The 18,446-nt window shown below is 38.8% G+C and overlaps 1 protein-coding gene across 1 annotated transcript in view; it reads left to right on the forward strand.

Moving 5' to 3' along the window:
* Window positions 1–1,229: 1,229 nt before the first annotated feature.
* The window catches only part of LOC306771780 (double C2-like domain-containing protein alpha), a gene marked incomplete at both ends in the record, with an annotated part of 30,586 nt that continues 13,369 nt past the window's right edge, over window positions 1,230–18,446 (forward strand). Inside the window, 6 exons of the mRNA XM_079261097.1 lie at window positions 1,230–1,261; window positions 7,724–8,079; window positions 8,336–8,415; window positions 10,320–10,394; window positions 10,636–10,745; window positions 15,789–15,915. Coding sequence (XP_079117223.1) covers window positions 1,230–1,261; window positions 7,724–8,079; window positions 8,336–8,415; window positions 10,320–10,394; window positions 10,636–10,745; window positions 15,789–15,915 — 780 coding nt within the window. The remainder of the gene's footprint in view (window positions 1,262–7,723; window positions 8,080–8,335; window positions 8,416–10,319; window positions 10,395–10,635; window positions 10,746–15,788; window positions 15,916–18,446) is intronic.

Here is an 18,446-nt window from a genome sequence, read left to right on the forward strand (position 1 = left end):
AGAAGGTGATGAAATAAGCCAGACTTTGTGGCCATAATGATTTAGTGAAGATGTTGTAGAAACAAGTGGAAACAGCCTTGAAGAAGTACAAATCAAGCCATCAGTAATAGATCATTTTTCTTTGTTTCTTTTTTTTTTTTTTAACGTTCTTTTTTATTACCTCCGCCAAGGAGGTTATGTTTTTCCCGGTGTTTATCTGTTTGTTTGTCTGTCTGTCTGTGTGCAACATAACTCAAAAGGTTATGGACGGATTCTCATGAAATTTTCAGGACTTGTTGGAAATGTGAAAATGAAGAACTGATTTAATTTTGGTGGTGATCCGGATCACTGTTTGGATCCAGGAACTTTTTAAAGGCCTTGGCAGAGGTTTGTGCTCTCTGAGTGCTTCTCTTGTTTTTACATGTGGATGTTATAAATAAGCTAATTGGCCAAACAAGCAAATTTTTAAATCTTTTTCTTGATTATTAATTGTTTTGATCAGTCTTTTCCATTACAATAAATAAAATTGTGCAATAACAAACAAATACACAAACACACAATAAAACACAACAATGACAGCAGAATTATTTTTTTAAAATAATTTCCACAGATAACTTCCAAAACTGATTTGTTTTACACACCACCCGATGCAGCAGCTTAATCTGCAATCTGCTGGGAAATGCTGACATCAGTAAAAATCCCAGATTGACTCAAACATGACTTCATGTCATTAAACTAAACTGTTATGTATGAAATTAATGAATGTGCTCAGACTGAAGCCGCTGTTACTGACATTTAAAAAGTTTCATCTCCCAACCCTTCTGGGAATGAATGCAAGTCAATGCGATGTCCTCCTGTATGACAAAACAATCCCATTTGTGTGTGTGTGTGCGTGTGTGTGGCTATGGTGGGGGGATGCAGGAAAGAATGAAGCAAAACAGTCACTTGCGCAACTGACTGTCAAGGAACAACTCCCCACTGTCTCTCTCTCTCTCTCTCTCTCTCTCTCTCTCTCTCTCTCTCTCTCTCTCATCCTCTTGACTCCCTCTATCCTCCTCCTCCTTCAGAAAGCTGTTCTCCCCTCTGCTCCTCGTTTTCATCTCAACTTGAACTATCCGTGCATTCAATTTTTAATGATACACGTAGCGCTGGCTCAGTCTCTCTCCCCCATTCTCCCTCTGCTCTCTGCTTCCCTCTTCCTCACCTGTTAGTCTCCCTCTCCTTGCCGCTCTGGAATCCCCCCTTTTTTTATGAGGAGTTTCACTTTTATTCTATCACTGAGGTAAGGTACCATTTTTTACTATTTTATCTTTTAAATGCAGACAGGTTGGTAAAGAGGCTGGAAATGTTTTACTCTGCAAATTTCTTTGCCTGAAAAATTCCTCATTTTCTTACTTTCTGTTGCAGTCGTTGCATCCGTATATTGCCTGTTTGGCTCATGCATGTGTGTAGTTTGTATCTTTCTTTTTCTGTGCATATATATTATGAAAACCGGACGAAGTGACAGACACATAAATTCTGCTCCCGTCTTCAGCTGCAGACAGATGCAACATGTGCCATCTGTCTGTTTGAGCATCTTTTTACCTGCTCTTTCACTTTTCCCTCACACCGTCCAACACACCCACACACATTGGAGTTTACTCATCTCTGGCTACCCGAAAATAACTTGCTTCTAATTGACAGCCCCTCATTGTCACCGTGCTTTGCTATAAATGATGTTCCCTATTAAGGTCTAATGAGTAGCTACACAGTGAAGCACTGTACCATACCATCTGCCTGTCATCCTGCAGCTTGTTATTTAAAGGTGAACGGAGCCCGCCGCAGGGGCCCATTGTATGTAGGACACAAGTGGGGGTGGGGGTATGGAAACCAGCAGAGTGACAGAGAATTCCTCACATAGCTACAGGTGGAATGAAGATGTCTGAGAGAGGCTGACGGAGGAATAATTAAATAGAAGTAAAGATGGAGAAGAAAGGTGGATTATTACCGCGGAGATGGGAAGGTAGAGGATGAGGAGAAGAGCATCCATGACTGTCATATGAGTTTAATTTAAAGTGAAAGAGCTAAAAGAGGAGAGGGAAGGGAGGTCGCATGTTGCGTAGAAATATAACTGAATGTCAGATTCTGAAAGCTTCATTTCTCTTTCTCAAGGAAGAAAAAAACCTGAGTAACCTCAAATATAAGTGCAAAGGTCCATGTCTCTGCTACAGCTGCATAAGTAAAAGCAACCGTGATCTTGTGTGTAGCTGTAGGGGACAAACTGTGCTGCAACCTTGTTGCATTGGAATTATATAAAGTTGTTCAACCCATTTGCTATAAAGCCTTCTGTGTTGCACCATGTTGAAACGTCTTAAGTGTGCAAGTAAAATCTGCACCTTGTTGTTTTGTGTGCACACTGCCACACTTTTCTGCAACAAGAGGATGATGAAAAGAGGAGATGAGAGAGATTCCAGCTGGCACCATGAGAGCGATCAATCACAAGCTCCATGTGAAGCTTCTGCTTTCCAAAGAGCTGCAAGCCCCCGGGCCTCGCAGTTGTACGTGTGCTGCTCCTCCTGCTGCTGATTCTGCTGCTGGTGCTCAAGCTGCTCCGGCTTACGGCCACATCTGCCAGAACTGCAAGGCGGATGACTGCGCACATTATGTCAACTGACACCCGCTCACGAAGCTGAATAGTGTGTGCATAACGAGGAATGAATTAAAGATCTGATAGAAGCGTATCAGCATGTCTGTTTGCAGACGTGATGGTACTCTTATAACTGTCTGGGCTTATGCATTTATTATTATAATTACCTCATCTGGGTTTATTGGTCTTTAAATCAGTTCTATAATCATCTTTATCATTATTAGGAGCTTCATTAACTTGTTTTCACCTTCACTTTAATGTTTTACAATCGCCCACTTCAGATTATTTCAGTGGCTCCAGTTCTGCTTTATTGTTTTTGGCAAACTTAAAGGATTCACCGTAACTCTGATTAGCACAACTTTATCTTCTCCACACATTATTTCCCCTCAGGTTTGAAAAGCTTTACATGGCAAAAGGTTATCTTTTCACTAATTAATTGAGCTGCAATGAGAGAAATAGAACTCCCTGTTGAAGTCATTTATAGTCCTGTTGAGAGACCAGAACGAATGCTGCTGGTTTTCAAAAGGCACAACGTCTATCATCTCCCATCCCAGAGCCAGAGGTCTGTCAAAGTCCTTTCAGTCAGATGAGTGAAGGAAGTTTCCATGCTGGCACCATGCAGAATGTCTCTGGCATTTGTTTCATCACCAGCCAAGCTAAAGCTGGAAAAGCCGTGGTGGATCTCGCTCTCACAACAGACACTTGAACACACATGAAGAATGACCCTCACGGCCTGTAATTCTGCTGAAGGTCAACAGTCAGGGGCCACAGTCTGCCAGGGCATCGCTGGTCATATTAACTTCATCTTGATGAGTGAAAGATCTGAAATGTATCTGCTTTGTGACCCTTGAGAGGATTTTGAATAGAAAACAAAACCACAGCTATTAAACATATACACAGTCAGAAATGTGCATCTGAAATAAATAGTTAAATCTGTTCTCATTCTTGGTGGGAAAATTAATTCTTTAAACTTGTTTTTACACAAAACATTAAGCTGCACCCTGCATCTGGTTATGTTTATTTAATCTGTATGAAAAGGAGGTGTAAAAAAAAAACAAGGTTGTGGTTGTATGTGTGAGAATACTTCTTGGATGGGTGTAGAAATCTTGCAAGGGAGTGTGTCCATACAGTGCTTTTCTTAGAGAAGCGTTGGCAAGGCGTCAAAGCGTCTCAAACCAAAGCTTCCACTCCAACGCATCCTAACAGAGGTGTGACTAAACATCTGACAATGGGCTTGGAACATATTACTATGGTAAAAACTAAACACTCACAGCAACATTCACAAATGACATTTCTGTCGCTGTTTTTATTTCTATCTTGCAGCATCGTGACCTGCAGAACTGAATATCCAGATTTTCAATTGGAAATGGTTTAAAAGGTTACCTTAAAGTCAGCAAAATGATCTGATGTGTCTTTATGCAGTTTCACACGCTCTTCACACTGGAAACTAGAAAAGCACTCGGTGCGTGCAGACCTCCGCCAAGCAGCTCGTTTCAACCTATATTGTGATTTTTACCCTGTTATAGTCCTACAAAACATACCATACGAATCTGAAATGACAATGATTTTAATGGTCAAATATTTATTAAAAACATAGTGACCTTGTTACAGTTCTTTTCCTCTTTTATTTCATTACTTTTTATTACATAACATTTTTAATAAATTTAGTTTGTAGTTCATAATATTTGCAAACTAGCAGTATGTATGTCGACTTATTTAGTGTTTTTTTTTTCTTGCTGAGCAGTCGTGTTCAAACTTTTATCTCGTTTTTAATTTTAAAAAATGTAACCAGCTCAATTCCTTCCATATGTTCATAGAAACCTATGACAAAAACAATGGTCCTGTATGTTGATATGATCTATGTTACACAACATAAAACTGGATTCACCATGATATTAATCTATACAAGAGCTATAACAGACCTCTCATTAGCTCTCGCTGCCATTTAGATATATGAATCTAATGACATTGTAAGGCTGGGTAAAATTAAAATTGCTTTGTAACATTATATAGTTTCTCAATTTTACAGTAGTAAAGAGTCCTTTTAACTATTTCTGTGTCCACAAGAAAAAAAAAATCACCAAAATCCACTGAGTAGTTTTTGCATAAAGTTGCTAACAAACAGACAGAGCTGAGGGAGCAATCATATCTGTAGCTAGTGAAGAAAAACTGTGGGGACAATATTTACTTGCTAAGTAACTTAAACTGTAAATTGTGGTGCCACTTACTTACTCCAGCTACATAAAACTAAAAAAAATAAGGAAATTTGTGTTTGGGAAATCATTATTTCTGGTTTAACAGTACAAAGTTGTAAATATTTTGCTGTTGTAGAATGAGCAACATGGCTAAACATGTAGGTAGTGTCCTACAAACATTTAAAATCCCCTTCAGTACTCTGCTGCTGTTCACTCTTGTTTTGAGACTGAAGTGCTGCCAGGTGTGTGTCAGTCAGAGGTGTAAGACTGGCTTCTGAATGGTATCAATTTAATAGTAAGACATGTCAAAATAAGGTTCTGAAGCAAACGGTGATGCCATTTCTCCAGAATCTGGGAACAAACTTCATCTAGAGGGACCAAACGTGGGATCCGCTTGAGAAATCAGTAACTAAACTAACACAATCACACTGGTTGACCTTCAGCAACTCCTAGCTGAGGAACGGGGCGTCATCACACAGCTAAATGCTGGATATGGATCTTTCACACACTATGGATATTTATGATTATGTAAAATGAATAAAGTGTAAAAAAAACAAAAAAAAAAACAATGTGTTTTCTACTCCCTGGTGTTGTTAATATAGATGTAATCATTCACACAACAAAGGAATTTAAAACAGGAGTGAATACCAATTTTCACCCAAGCCTTTGAGAATACTTTGGTTTACAGAGATTTTGGCACATTTCTGTTGGTGGAGCCTCCTACATGTTTAGCTGTGTTGCTCATTCCACACAATCCTTACAAACAATATATAATTCTAAAGATAACCAATCAGGTTTTTAGTTTCTGAGAATGTTTGTGTCACCTTATGCAAAAAAAAAAAAAAAAAAAAAAAAACGCACAAAACTGTGTAGTAAACAATCTGATACTTGTCTTCTGTCCCTTAATGTTAGTTCGGCTTTAACGGGTTAAAAAGGGGAAATTGTTGACCAAACATAGATTTCTTTTTGCATAGTGTGTTTTAAATAAATGAAAGATTAATTTTGAATGAGTAGATAAAACACTGAATCAGACATTACAGCAAAACAAAAGAGACAAATAAAAGGATGACAATAAAAGGAAAACGTAAACAGTTTCATGTTTGAAAATGAGGAAGAGTAACGTACTGTTACGTCTCCCAAGGAAGTTAGGCTACCGCACGTGTTTATCATATGGTTCATGCAACAATGATATTTGTAATTTTTTTTCTGAGAGTGCGTCATGTCTAACATACATTGCATGGCATTTTGGGAGTTATCTGGAAGGAACTGTGGACACCAGGGTTTTTTAAAAGGATTCTTCATAATATGAGTGGAAATGAGCTGCTTGGTGGAGGTCTGCAATCTACAAATGCTTCAACAGCTACATTTAAAATAGATCAAATCCACATTTCACAACGAAAATAAATACACATTTATCTCCAGCTATACATTTAGTAAGTACACCTGATTTTAGTTATTCTTTTAGAATTATAAGATGTACATAAATATTTATGTACATTATGTATTTATAAATATTTTTCATATTTTCCTATCATAATAATATGATACATTTAAAATATAAAAACAAGTTTTATTATAAATATTACTTTTACAATGAATCTTATTTTAAGTTGTTTTTATATGAACTGCAGTCGGCATTAATTTGTTTATGATGAACCATGTTGGGATGTGACATGACCTAATATAGAATGGCAAAATGAAATTAAGGTCTTCTCCCTGACTTTCTATTTTGTTTCTTTCTTTCGTCAACGTGGCGTTCATGTTGGATGTTTAGACGCATGTTGATTTTCACAGAAAAAAATCCGAAATGAACATTTACTGGTTTTGTGGAAAGTTGGTGGTTTATAGGGAAGCAGGTGAGAAACACTGAGGCACAGCAAAATTATTAAACGTCACATAATTTTGAATTTATTAAAAAAATGTGTTTCATGTTTCACAGCCGAGACATCCAAAACTTTAGATCACATAAAAATCCAAATTTGTGAAAGCAGATCTGAGAAAATCTACTCTTGTAATGATTTAAGTTTTTTCTTTCCTTCTGTTTGTTGGCTTTAATTTCCAACCATCTAGTCGCCAGAACAATCAGAATGACCACGAGACTCCATGTTTGAGTTTGCTGGATTTCTCACAAAAGTCGGCTCACAAACAAAAAGATGTGCAAATATTCACAGGCAAATATTCTCAGTTTCAATCGATTGAAGCAGCGAGAGCAGAAGGTAGTCTGAGGAGGGGGTTTGGGGGGGGGGGGGGGGGGGGGGGGGTTCAGTATTGAGGACAGAACACCCCCTCCAGCCCTGCTGTCTTTAGAAAAGGAAAGCTTGAAGAGGTTTGTAATCCACCCCCGTGTGTTTCTTTATTTTGGGAAAAGAGCAGACACATCGAGCTTGTGGTCAACACGACTCCCTGAAACCTTGGCTTTACATAACCGCTGAGGCTCTTCTATCTGGGACACCCAAAGTGTGTTTCTGCCTGTCAATACTTCCTTCTGTAATTACCTGCCTGTGCAGGATTGTTAGGCGTTGCAGGTAACATTCTCACACAGACACACTGAACATGATTAGGATACAGAGTAGACCCCTTCTGACCATTATCTTTTATCCTCCCACATAGGCTTAGGTTTATTCAGATTTATTCAACTGAAATGCAAATGCGTGCTCATCCTCTGCTGAATTTCTGTCATCTTATGGGAAAAATCTTTAAAGCTGTCCTCAATATGCCCAAAGAGTTTTCAAGTGGGAAAACCACTTTGAGTTACGGCTTCATCCGACTTCATTTCCTCTCTACTGATACAAGAGTCTCCTAAATGACCAAACACAGGAAACATCCTGTTCATCAAGTCCTCGCTCTTGTTTCAGCTGACTGAATCTGTGCTGTTGAAAATATATGTGATTAATGCTAAGAATTTCCCCCCTCCCCCCGACAGCCCTATGACCGTGCGAAAAGGAAATCGTCTCGGCATCTCCATCCAGGAGCACATGGCCATCGATGTCTGTCCAGGCCCCATCCGCCCCATTCGCCAAATATCTGCCTACTTCCCTCGCCTGTCGCCCACTTCCTCCTTCTCGGAGCCACTCTCACCCAATCAGCTGACAGCTCCTGCTGCACTTAGCCCAAGCAGTGCAGGTCAAGGTGGAGGGGCTGTCGGAGGAGGAGAGGGAGTAAGCAGCGGCCTTTTGTCTCCGCTGTTACCAGGAGCTGCGGGCGGAGGAGGGTCACTGTCGGCCATGAGCAGCATGGACACCTCCATAGAGATTGACAGCTGTGACAGTGATGATAACAGTGAGTCACTTGAAAGCATAATAATTAAGTTTGGATTAATATCAAGATTCGGCCAGTAAACATGAGAGGAAATAAAAAAAATAATTGAACCACTCCTTTTAAATTAACTATATGTGATGAAATGTGTTTAATATTTCCCGCTGTTTGTTTTTCTCCCTGTGGTCATGCCTCATCTATTTAGGAGGTAACGAATTCATCACAAAGTAATTACCGTAGTAACTGACACACGCTTGACTTTTCATTATCTCCCATCCAGCCTCCTTGGGGACTCTAGAGTTTGACCTACTGTACGAGAAAGCCACAAGCTCCTTACACTGCACAGTCCTCAGAGCAAAGGTAAACAGTGCTCGCCAAAACTTCATTAAAGCCACTCCACGCACTTTTGATTTGCAGTGTAAAAGGTCCATTATCTAAAATAACACTTCTCATTTATGAGTCAGACTCTCACAGACAGGAGTCAAACACGAGCAAAACAAAGAAACTTAAACATTCAAACTAGAAGCACTGCACTGGTCGGTAGTTCAACAAGCAAATCCAAACAGAAAAGAAGGTTAATCAGTCCAGATAGATGGTAAATCATTGTAAGATCAGCAACGATATGGTAGATGAGAACAAAACCAGCAGGTATAGTGTATATTCTGAGGTGAGAAGTGATGAGTAGCAGAGCAGGTGTAGCAGTAAGTAATGGAGAGGGATTAAATCCACTTAACATACAACACGAAAGCCTAAAAAACCAATAAAACATAAGAAGCTATAAACCCAAAACATTAAGAACAAACACAACAAAAACAAACAAACCCACTAAGCATGACATTATGTTTCCTTCATTCATATTCATGTATTCGGATCCATGTGGAGATAAAGCAGCCCCGGACTCAGCAGCAGATCTGCTTTAGTTTTGCCTGGAATTTCCCCAAAGACTGAATCTTACTTAGTTTATTTTAAAAAAGTAGGTATGTAAACACTGCGATGAAAGTGAACATGGAAATTGTCGCATGGTAATGTGAGGGCCGCCAATTCAAACATAACGGCAGACAGAAGTTAGCATTTCTCTCAGCTTTGTGCCAAAGTCCCAGGCTAACGGCAGAGCAGCAGATTGTTTTTCTTCTTCCAGCAACTGAGACGTGAGTCAAAGTGACAGGAGAGAATCTATTTCTACGTTCACACCGTCAAGCCGAAGTGACTCACATCCAATTTTTTTTCCATTAATGTGCGACATATCTGATTTTTCAAGGCTGCGTGGGCACAGAAATCCCATCCTCACATATGGTTTTTATTTTGCCTTTACCTGCAACCTTTAAATTATTATTATTATCACTGGTGTCAAGTCTGTATGTGGTCCTGGATCAAATATACTTCCGATGTGTGGCTGAATGATGTGAGGATGCTCATGTTTGTTGATATATTTGCTTATACTTGTACATCTACCGCCACATCCCTGCCAGTAGTCGCTGAAGCAGAACAAGGAAGGTTTTTTAGCTTTTCTTGTCCATATCAATTTTTTTCATTTACACCTGGACAAATGCTTGTCTTTCCTAAGACATGAATATCATCCATTAATTTGCTGCAAAAGCTTAATTTCTGAATTTTTACTGTTCTCCCCATCCATGTGATGGTTTTCTCAGAACTCTGGCTTCCTTCCGCAGTCCAAAAACATCCATGGAAGGTTAATCAGTGATTTAATTGTCCCTTTGAATGACTGTGAGCATGCATCTTTGCTTATCTTAGCTGTCTCTGTGCGATCTACCTGGTGGGAGCACAGGCTTCCACTTTCCATTTCATTCTGAAGGGGATTAAATCGCTATGGAAGATGAATGAATCTACACCTATAACTACACAACTCTAACATTTTTTGAAAAATTGAAAATGATGGTCCTATACTTATGTGCAATGAAATATCCTTTTCATGTTCACATAATGAATTTTGAAAACAAGAGGTAACAAAATACAGTAGAGAAAAACTTACCTTTTGAGGTACGCGCTCCCTGTGAATATATTACAGCTTCTGAATAGATATAACATTTTCATAATGAACGTTTGCCCTTTACACCATGTCTCATTGACTCCCTGAAATCCTGAGTGTTAAACTGCAACAACCACACCACCTTCGTTCATCTGACTTCAGATTCCATTTGAAATAAATTTCCCAACACTGCCTGGCGGTTGTTTAAGAAAGCATTTCTACCGTTGGAAGTTTGCAGTCATTTTCTATGCTTCATATCTTCTATCTTCTCTGTAAGGGTTTGAAGCCAATGGATTTCAACGGTTTAGCTGATCCCTACGTCAAGCTGCACCTGCTGCCAGGAGCCTGCAAGGTCTGATTTTATTATCAGGACATTTCTAAAAGAGACTTTGAGTTACCCGTCACCAAGAGCTTTTGAGTGAACTTTTCCATAATGTTCCCATTTTGTGCTGTATAATAAAAACAGATGAAAAAAATCCGCAGTAAGTCGTAGTGACCTTGGAGTCAGTAACATCTTCAGTAGTTTGCTGTTTGCACATCTGGAAATGAAGTTTGCCTATCCAGTCCCTTCTCCTCTCTGTTTTGATTTACAGGCCAATAAACTGAAAACCAAAATAGTTCGAAACACGCTGAATCCCGTCTGGAATGAGACTCTCACCTACTGTGGCATCACCGAAGAGGACATGTACCGCAAAACTCTCCGGTAAATATTTTCTCTACAGGAGGCTATTTCTGTCCACTCCATGTCCATTCCTTCATTTGAGACCTGTCTCATGTTTACAAAGGGTTTCTTATCATCTGTCTAAATCACAGACTCTTTTGCTCTTTGTTAAAAAGACTTTCTCTGTTTCACATTGTACCTTTTCTCCTTCTATCTCTGCAGATCCTTAGATCCTCTCCTGTCACCTCACCGTCGATCCTATCCCAATTCCCCCTAATTTTCCCTTCCTTTTTGTCTTTCTTTTCATCTGCCTTTTTGTCTCCTCTCTTTCCAAGTTACTGTGACAGATTGAGGTCAGACTAAGCACTGCAGGGTGTTTTAATTTCATTGACCCCCCTCTGGAGGTGACGAAAGCTGTGAATGGTCTCTGCTTGTGACTAAAGCTTGGCCATGGCACATGTGAGAGTTGGATTTAAATAGGATAGACGGGTGATTTCTTGAGGGAGATCAGAGGGACTGGTCCTACTACTGACCTGTGACACAGAGCTAATTCAGCAGGGCCATGTAAAAATCCGGGAAATGGAAGTTTAACTCAGGGAAACAAATTGACATGACCCTCCGCAATGCACTGATGTTTGTTGCTTGTCACGACATTTTTAACCAGGACCTTTTCAGTTGGGAAAAAAATTGTTTTGATGCACATGGACACATCATCAGTGATGTTTCCTAGAGTCCTTGGAGTTTGAGTCTGAAAGGAAAACCTTTTTGACATAGCATTTTCTTCCTTTGTTTGTTTTGCAAAACTGCATCCAGTGCATGTATGGTAAAATAGTAATAACATTTCTAACGGCATGGTCACATTTGTGGTTTTTGCTTCTCAAATTTATGTGGGAAAAAAGTCATTCTAATAAAATTCCACTCAATCGTGAACACAGCATTCTACAGTACAGCTGCTTCAGTTGTTACGTTTTTATAGTATAATGATAATATTAACAAAACAATAGATAGATACATCTTCAGATTAATGAAGCAAAAAGGATTACGCCCATTAAAGCAGAAGTTTCAGCACTTTGCTGGTCCGTAGCCATCAGGTGCCAGCAAATTCACTGCAATAACAGACTGTCTAATGCTTAGAAGCACTTTATCTCTTACTGTATTTCCAACAGGCGGATTAATAAAGCCAGAATAATGTATCCTTCTCTCACTAAACAACAGGATGGCAGAGTTTAGGTTAGCAAACATGCATCTGGAATAATGTTCCCTGGTGAGACTAGACCGAAGTGGACATGTTTAGTTTTGGTGATGAATCTAATGACTCCATGTGAGAATTAAAAACAGCATATCAGCAAAAGCACCTCAACTAACTGTTAAGCATGGTGGTAAATGCATCATGATTTGGATTTTTTTTTACCTGGCACTCACTAAGGTAACTATGAACCCCTCTGAAAATCAAAGTATTCTCAAAGGCTTGGCTGAAACTGAGCCACACTACTGGAAAGTTCAAACTGCACCAGGAAATCTGCAATGTGATGACAAAAAAAGAAACCAAAGTTTTAGTGTCCAGACCTCAACCTGATTGAAATTCTGTGGCTTGAGCGTAAATCAATGTCCTCATAATTAGGTGAACTGACACAATTCTGTAAACTATTGCAGTTAAAGGTGGCAGTACAAACTAATTCATAAAATTGATGAAAATTAATTGAAGTTAAAATACTTTATTAATCCCAGAGGGAATCTGCAATGATGTGGTCTTTTTTTTTTTTTTTTTTAAACAACAAACATTTATAATAAATTGAAAAATATTACCTTAATCTAGAGGATGAAGGCTGGCCATCTGTATCTCTCTATCTTGCAGAAAACTTGACAGTTTTTTGCTGAACACGCTGTTGTTTCCTCGTCGTGTTTAGGTAGAGGATGTGATGGATCAACCATTATTCCCTGCAGCTTGTGCAGCATTTTTCTCTGGACAATCGGCTCCAGTAACTCCAGAGTTATCTGCAGCACAGAACCAGCTTACCTGATCAGTTTGTTCAGCCTCTTTACATCTCTGGCTGTGATGCTGCTGCTGCTGCGATACATGGCTGCAAAGCTGATTGCACAATCCACACCAGACTTATAGAAGATATGCAACACATTGGTGGAGACAATGAATGGGTCTTAGCTTCCTTAAAAAGTAGTCTGCTCTGTCTCTTTTTGTAGACGACCTATTTGTTGCATTTCCAGTCTGGTCTGTTGTCCAGCTGAACCCCAAGGTACTTATTTTCCTCATGGGGTCTGCACTGCATTTTGACTTTGTTAAATAAATAATAGCACAGCTTAATATTCCCTGATATTCTCCCCACTTCCACCCTCCTTGTCTTCACACCCCTGTCATTTTCCTTTATTCGTTTCTGTCACGACTGGCACAGAGAGCCGTGACAACAATGAGGGAAGACCACGCTGTAAATACACACAGATGTATTTATTTAAAGAAATAACGCAAAGTATGTGAATGCAGCGTGTAAACGTGGACAATCAGTGGTGTCAAGTGGTTGCAAGTCAGTGTCTGATCAAACTAAGCTGTGGGCTGAGCGAGAGGGGCAGAGCAAAACAGCTCACAGCCTTATATAGGCAGGTGCGCTACAGCCAGATGCTCTGATCACTGGAACCGCCCATAGCACACCTACCTACGAACAAAAGAAAAACAGTTAAGCCGGGCCGTCACAGTTTCATTCTTTTCCCCTGTGTTTTTGTTAATCTAAAGTTCATCTAGAAGACTTATTATAAACCTTTTCAAGCCTAGTTAATTATTTCACAACTGCTTTCTTATATATTCATTGGTGGGGTTTGTGTATTTGTCCACTTTAGTGAACATCAAGAAGAACAAGAAATATGCTGCCACTCACTGAAAGATCCATACATACAATACACACACTAAAATGACCAAATTTACCTCAGCAATAAATTTGAAAAGAAAATGATGCAGTTATAATTTTATGATTTATTCATATTACAGAAGTATGAAAACATTTAATGAAAAAAAATGTATCAAAATTAACTAAATTATATTGAATTACTATTAAAAGTAAAAAGGCATCGCTGTCTGCAGAAGTGAACCAGTTAAAAACATGTGGCAATGTTTCTTAATAGTTCATGCATGAAAGGGTTAATTATGTCCCGCGCAAAACCTGAAAGAAGATGCACTTCTTCCGCCCCTTAGACGAAAATATGCAATGTACAGTTTAAAAATAAAATGCTGCAGGCTCCAAACTGCACTGTACTCTCCATCTTAAGGGTGTTGCACAGATTTCCGTAAAAGGTTTCTTTAGTTGAGGGAAATGTTAAGGCATTTACTACTCTGAAATAAATCATACAGTTGACCTGTTAACGTCTCCAGAGACATTGTGAAGGTTACTCTTGTTCTGCTACATCTGGCCCAGGACAGCTTGCCATCAATGATGGAACAATGACTTCTATATTATACCAGCAAACTCGAAGTGAAAATGTCTGAACATCTGTTTATGAATCTCACAGAAAGTGGGTCATGTAACCGGATAGCACACAAGTGGCTCCACCAAACAACGGTAAATGCTTGAAAGTCCAGGTCATCGCTGACCTGTTGTCACGAGATATGAAGTAAAATATTTTTGTAAGAAGTCGTACCAACATCCCACAGTCAAGGCTGTTCTGTGACACAAAAAAGGGATAAAAATACAAGAAATGCTAAAGTTGATTGTTTCCATGTCTTAACAAAGACAAATTACAATAAGGCGTCATGCATCATGTCTGCAGCTTGCTTGATAGCTTCTGCATCGAGTATTGAGTCACACACAGTGGCAGAAGACAGTTCATTTAAAAGACTGACATGAAATTGTACGTTAATGACACCATGGATCCATTTATTAAACCTGCTTTGTTGACATTATAAAATCATGCTATAAGAAATACAGACAGCCGGAATGATCATAAAATGTTTAGATCATTTCATACTGTGTTACTGTACAGTTTCATTTAGATGACATTTGTTCCCTCACACTTGGCTCCTCGACATATCAAGCTCTCCCTCACCACTTCATCCTCAAGCACTTTTTTCTCACACCATCTTTCATATCTCAGCTCTGGATGACTTCATCTCTTTTTGTTCTCCCCACTTCCATCCTCCTTGTCTTCACACCCCAGTCATTTTCCTTTTTTCGTTTCATTCTGTTAGCAGTAGTTTGATAGTTCATGTTTTTCTTTCCGCTTTATACATAACCACAGTAGAAATTTCCTCTGATAATTTCAGCTCATATTTGATGCCCCCCTACCAGCTGGTTGCATCTCCAACATTTCTGCAATACTGTGTTTTATTACTGGAAACCGAAAGCAGCAGGTGACTGCAACATTTCATTCCCGTGGTTATGAATTTAGTTAGGAACCAAATAAAATGTCAGACCGAGAAACCGCCCATTCATGTCATCACTTTCTTTTACATTTCCATAAGCTCTGGAAAAAGGGAACCTCTGTGGATTTCAGTTTGCCTGGAGCACACCAATTTGCATGCATATTTAAATGAATCCTTCTGTTTTTAACCTCTCCTTCTCACCCACGTCACTCCATTCTCACGTGGCATCATTTCAATTTCACATCTAAAGCCTCCCTCTGTCTCCTTCACTCCTCGGTGCAGCTCCCACCCACCAATGCATTTCAGCTAACATCAGGACAGGTATAAGAGTTCACCAGGGCCATAAATATGGATAGATTTAACCTTGCATGATGCACTTTCTCACTTTCTGAACTCCCACCGGAGGAGAAATGTTAATTATAAGTGGAACATGTATACACATAGGATATGCTTGAGTTATTTCTGACAGTGTGTTTCTCAGTTAGAATAGATTTCCTTTCTTATTTCATGTTATTGTTGCATCATGTGATAATGTGTTAGGTTTTTGACAGCCACACTCCTTCACACCTGAACACAGAAGCACTTGATCTCTTCCTTTTAAATATTCCATCTCTGGCTCATTAATCAGACTCTCCTGTTTTTTGTTTTGTTTTTAATTCAGGCTTTGTTCACTGTTTTCTCACATTTTATTTCCCTCTGTCTGCTGTGGCTCTGCCTCCCAGGGTGTCTGTGTGTGATGAAGACAAGCTGACACATAATGAGTTCATCGGGGAGTCGAGGGTGGCCTTGCGCCGTGTGAAGCCTGACCAGACCAAACACTTTAACATCTGTCTGGAACATCCACCTCCTGTGAGTAGAAAAGGAGGAGAAAATAAAGGACGGGGAAGCCTGAAGAAGGAAAATAGGAAAATAAATGTATGCATGTGAGGGACAAATGACCAGAGGGTAGTGTAGTATTTGGTATACTAATGTCTTCTGTGTGACTCACAAGGGAGCTTTCTAAGTAAAGAAGTGTGTGTATGTGTGGTTGTGTATGCGTGTGGATTGGGGCGGAGGGCATACATAAGGAGAGGGATGCGGAGGGAAGGGAAAGCAGGAGCTTGTTTACATTCCACCAGGGAAGCACTGAACATTGATTTACATCAGTCTGTTACTATACTGCATTTCATTACATATGAAACAGTCCTTTCAGTGTCCTTTCACTACAGTACGACCTGAAAAGCAGAACTGAGCAAATGCTTGCAGAAAGCAGTGGGACACAATGTCTTCAGATGCCTCAAATTATCCAAAAGCTACTTTTTTCATTTGCGTTTAAAGGTTTATAAAAACAAACAGACAGATCTTGCACAGAAACATAGTCACACGCATTTAAAACACACATAGTTTGACAGCTTTTCAATCAAGTAATATATTTAGGAAGATATATAAAGTTGAAGGGTAAGATGGGAACAGCACAAGAGCTGAAAAACATTTGGAAACTGTATTACTACTGCATTTACAACATATGCAACATTAATATCTAAAGGCACACCTGTGATCAGCACCATGATGGATGTAGGTGCATGTATAGATGAACTCATACTGCCACTGCAATCTGCAGCAATGATACTGTATAGATTATGCAAACTGAGTATTGTACAGTCCTAAATGGCACTTACATTGATACTGCTTTTGGAAAAGAATCTGTCAAATTTGTCGTTATATGTTACTGTCAATTAAAGTCAAATAAAAACAAGTAAGAAAAAGTTTTTAAAAAGTCATGCAAAATTTGAGAAAATTTGGATTGTTTGTACTTTCCAGTGGTATGTGAGACTATGGAAGTGTAGAGCTGTCACTAAAATAAAAAAGGGACCTCATCCCATTATGATGTGAAAAGTTTAATTGTAAAAAAATGCAGAACATTTGATAGATGATAACTTTTATTGTCAGAATATGAAACAAAAAGCATTGTATCCAGATGTTGTTGCAACTTGGAAATATTTCAGCAAAATACATTTCATGGAAATTATTCCCAAGAAGCAGAAACATTTTAGTTTCTTTTTGTCAAGAATGGATCTTTCTACTCTGATTTGTTGCTGTACATACTGGAAGGTCGGGCAGTGATGAGCAACAAGGTTGTCACCTGCCTGTGTGTCTGGGTGTGTGTGTTACTTAGAGGTAACATGGACCAGTGGTTACACTTATGGCCTTGCTGTCTTATGAAAAATAAAATTAAAATGATAAAAGCTATATGCACTGCTGGGACTTGGAGAACTAAGTTGTTGACACAAAGACGTAGACCTGTCTGGGTTATGACAGTGTCCTCCACGCATCGCATCACAGTCCCTCCTGTGAAGTACAAATTAATCTCATTTGGAAAATTGGACATTTCTGCATTCACTGTCTCCTCATTCAAAAACGAATATGGTTTATTTTCCATGTTGTCACTACAAAACCTATCACATAATAACATGATGCATTTCACTTTTTTTTTTTTACAATAAAACTATCACATTATTACAAGATAAGGTCCCACATTATAATGTAGGGCTAGGGTGACAGGGTGACAGCTATATGATCCCAAAACAGCTTAAATGAATTACAAGCATGCAGACCTCTACCAAGCCACTGTAATCTTTATATACGTATTTATTTTGGTTTTTGTTTGTGATCGTGAGCATTATATTTGAGTAAGAAGGTCTAAAGGCAAAATTAGCCTAATTTCTTCATATTAATTTTTTTTTTTTTTTTAAATTCCAGGATCCAGGTGGTGATCCAGATCCAGATCTATCCCATTTGCTCCTTATTCCATTTCTGTGATTTCCTAAAAATTCCATCAAAATCAACAAATAACTTTTTGAATTATGTTGCAGACAGGCAGACTGACACCACCAAACTCATGAGCTTATCAGAGGTTCAATGTATCATTTGTGAAGTGAATCTGTGTTTTCTGACATAACTTTTTTTTTCCTTTTGGGGACATAAAAACACCACGTCTTTCCAGTTTTAGCTGGTTTTCTATGTACAAGCAGATATTCTTAACACCTGAATACTTGGTATATTGGTTAGTTTTAGTCTCATAAATTGCATGCTAAGGTTTAAGAAGGAAAAACTTCTTGGGTAGGATCAGAAAACATAAAACAGACCCTAACACAAAAATCTCTCCAAATCTGGGAGTATATATATTTAAAAGTCCTGACCAATAAACCAAATTATCATTTTAGTTCTTATCAGTCTGCACAAAGGAAAACATTTTCTTTCTTTTTTTTAACCTGTTCTACAGATTGCAGTAAAATATGGCTGCAGTTTGTAACTTGATTTGTCAAATGTCATGTTGCAAATGAAAAGAAATACTGTGGCAAATTGGGTATTAACCTGAGTCTACCAGACAAAGGTGCTGC

The sequence above is a fragment of the Telmatherina bonti genome (assembly GCF_933228915.1).
Source record: "Telmatherina bonti genome assembly, chromosome: 21".
In the NCBI taxonomy this organism is placed as follows: domain Eukaryota; kingdom Metazoa; phylum Chordata; class Actinopteri; order Atheriniformes; family Telmatherinidae; genus Telmatherina; species Telmatherina bonti.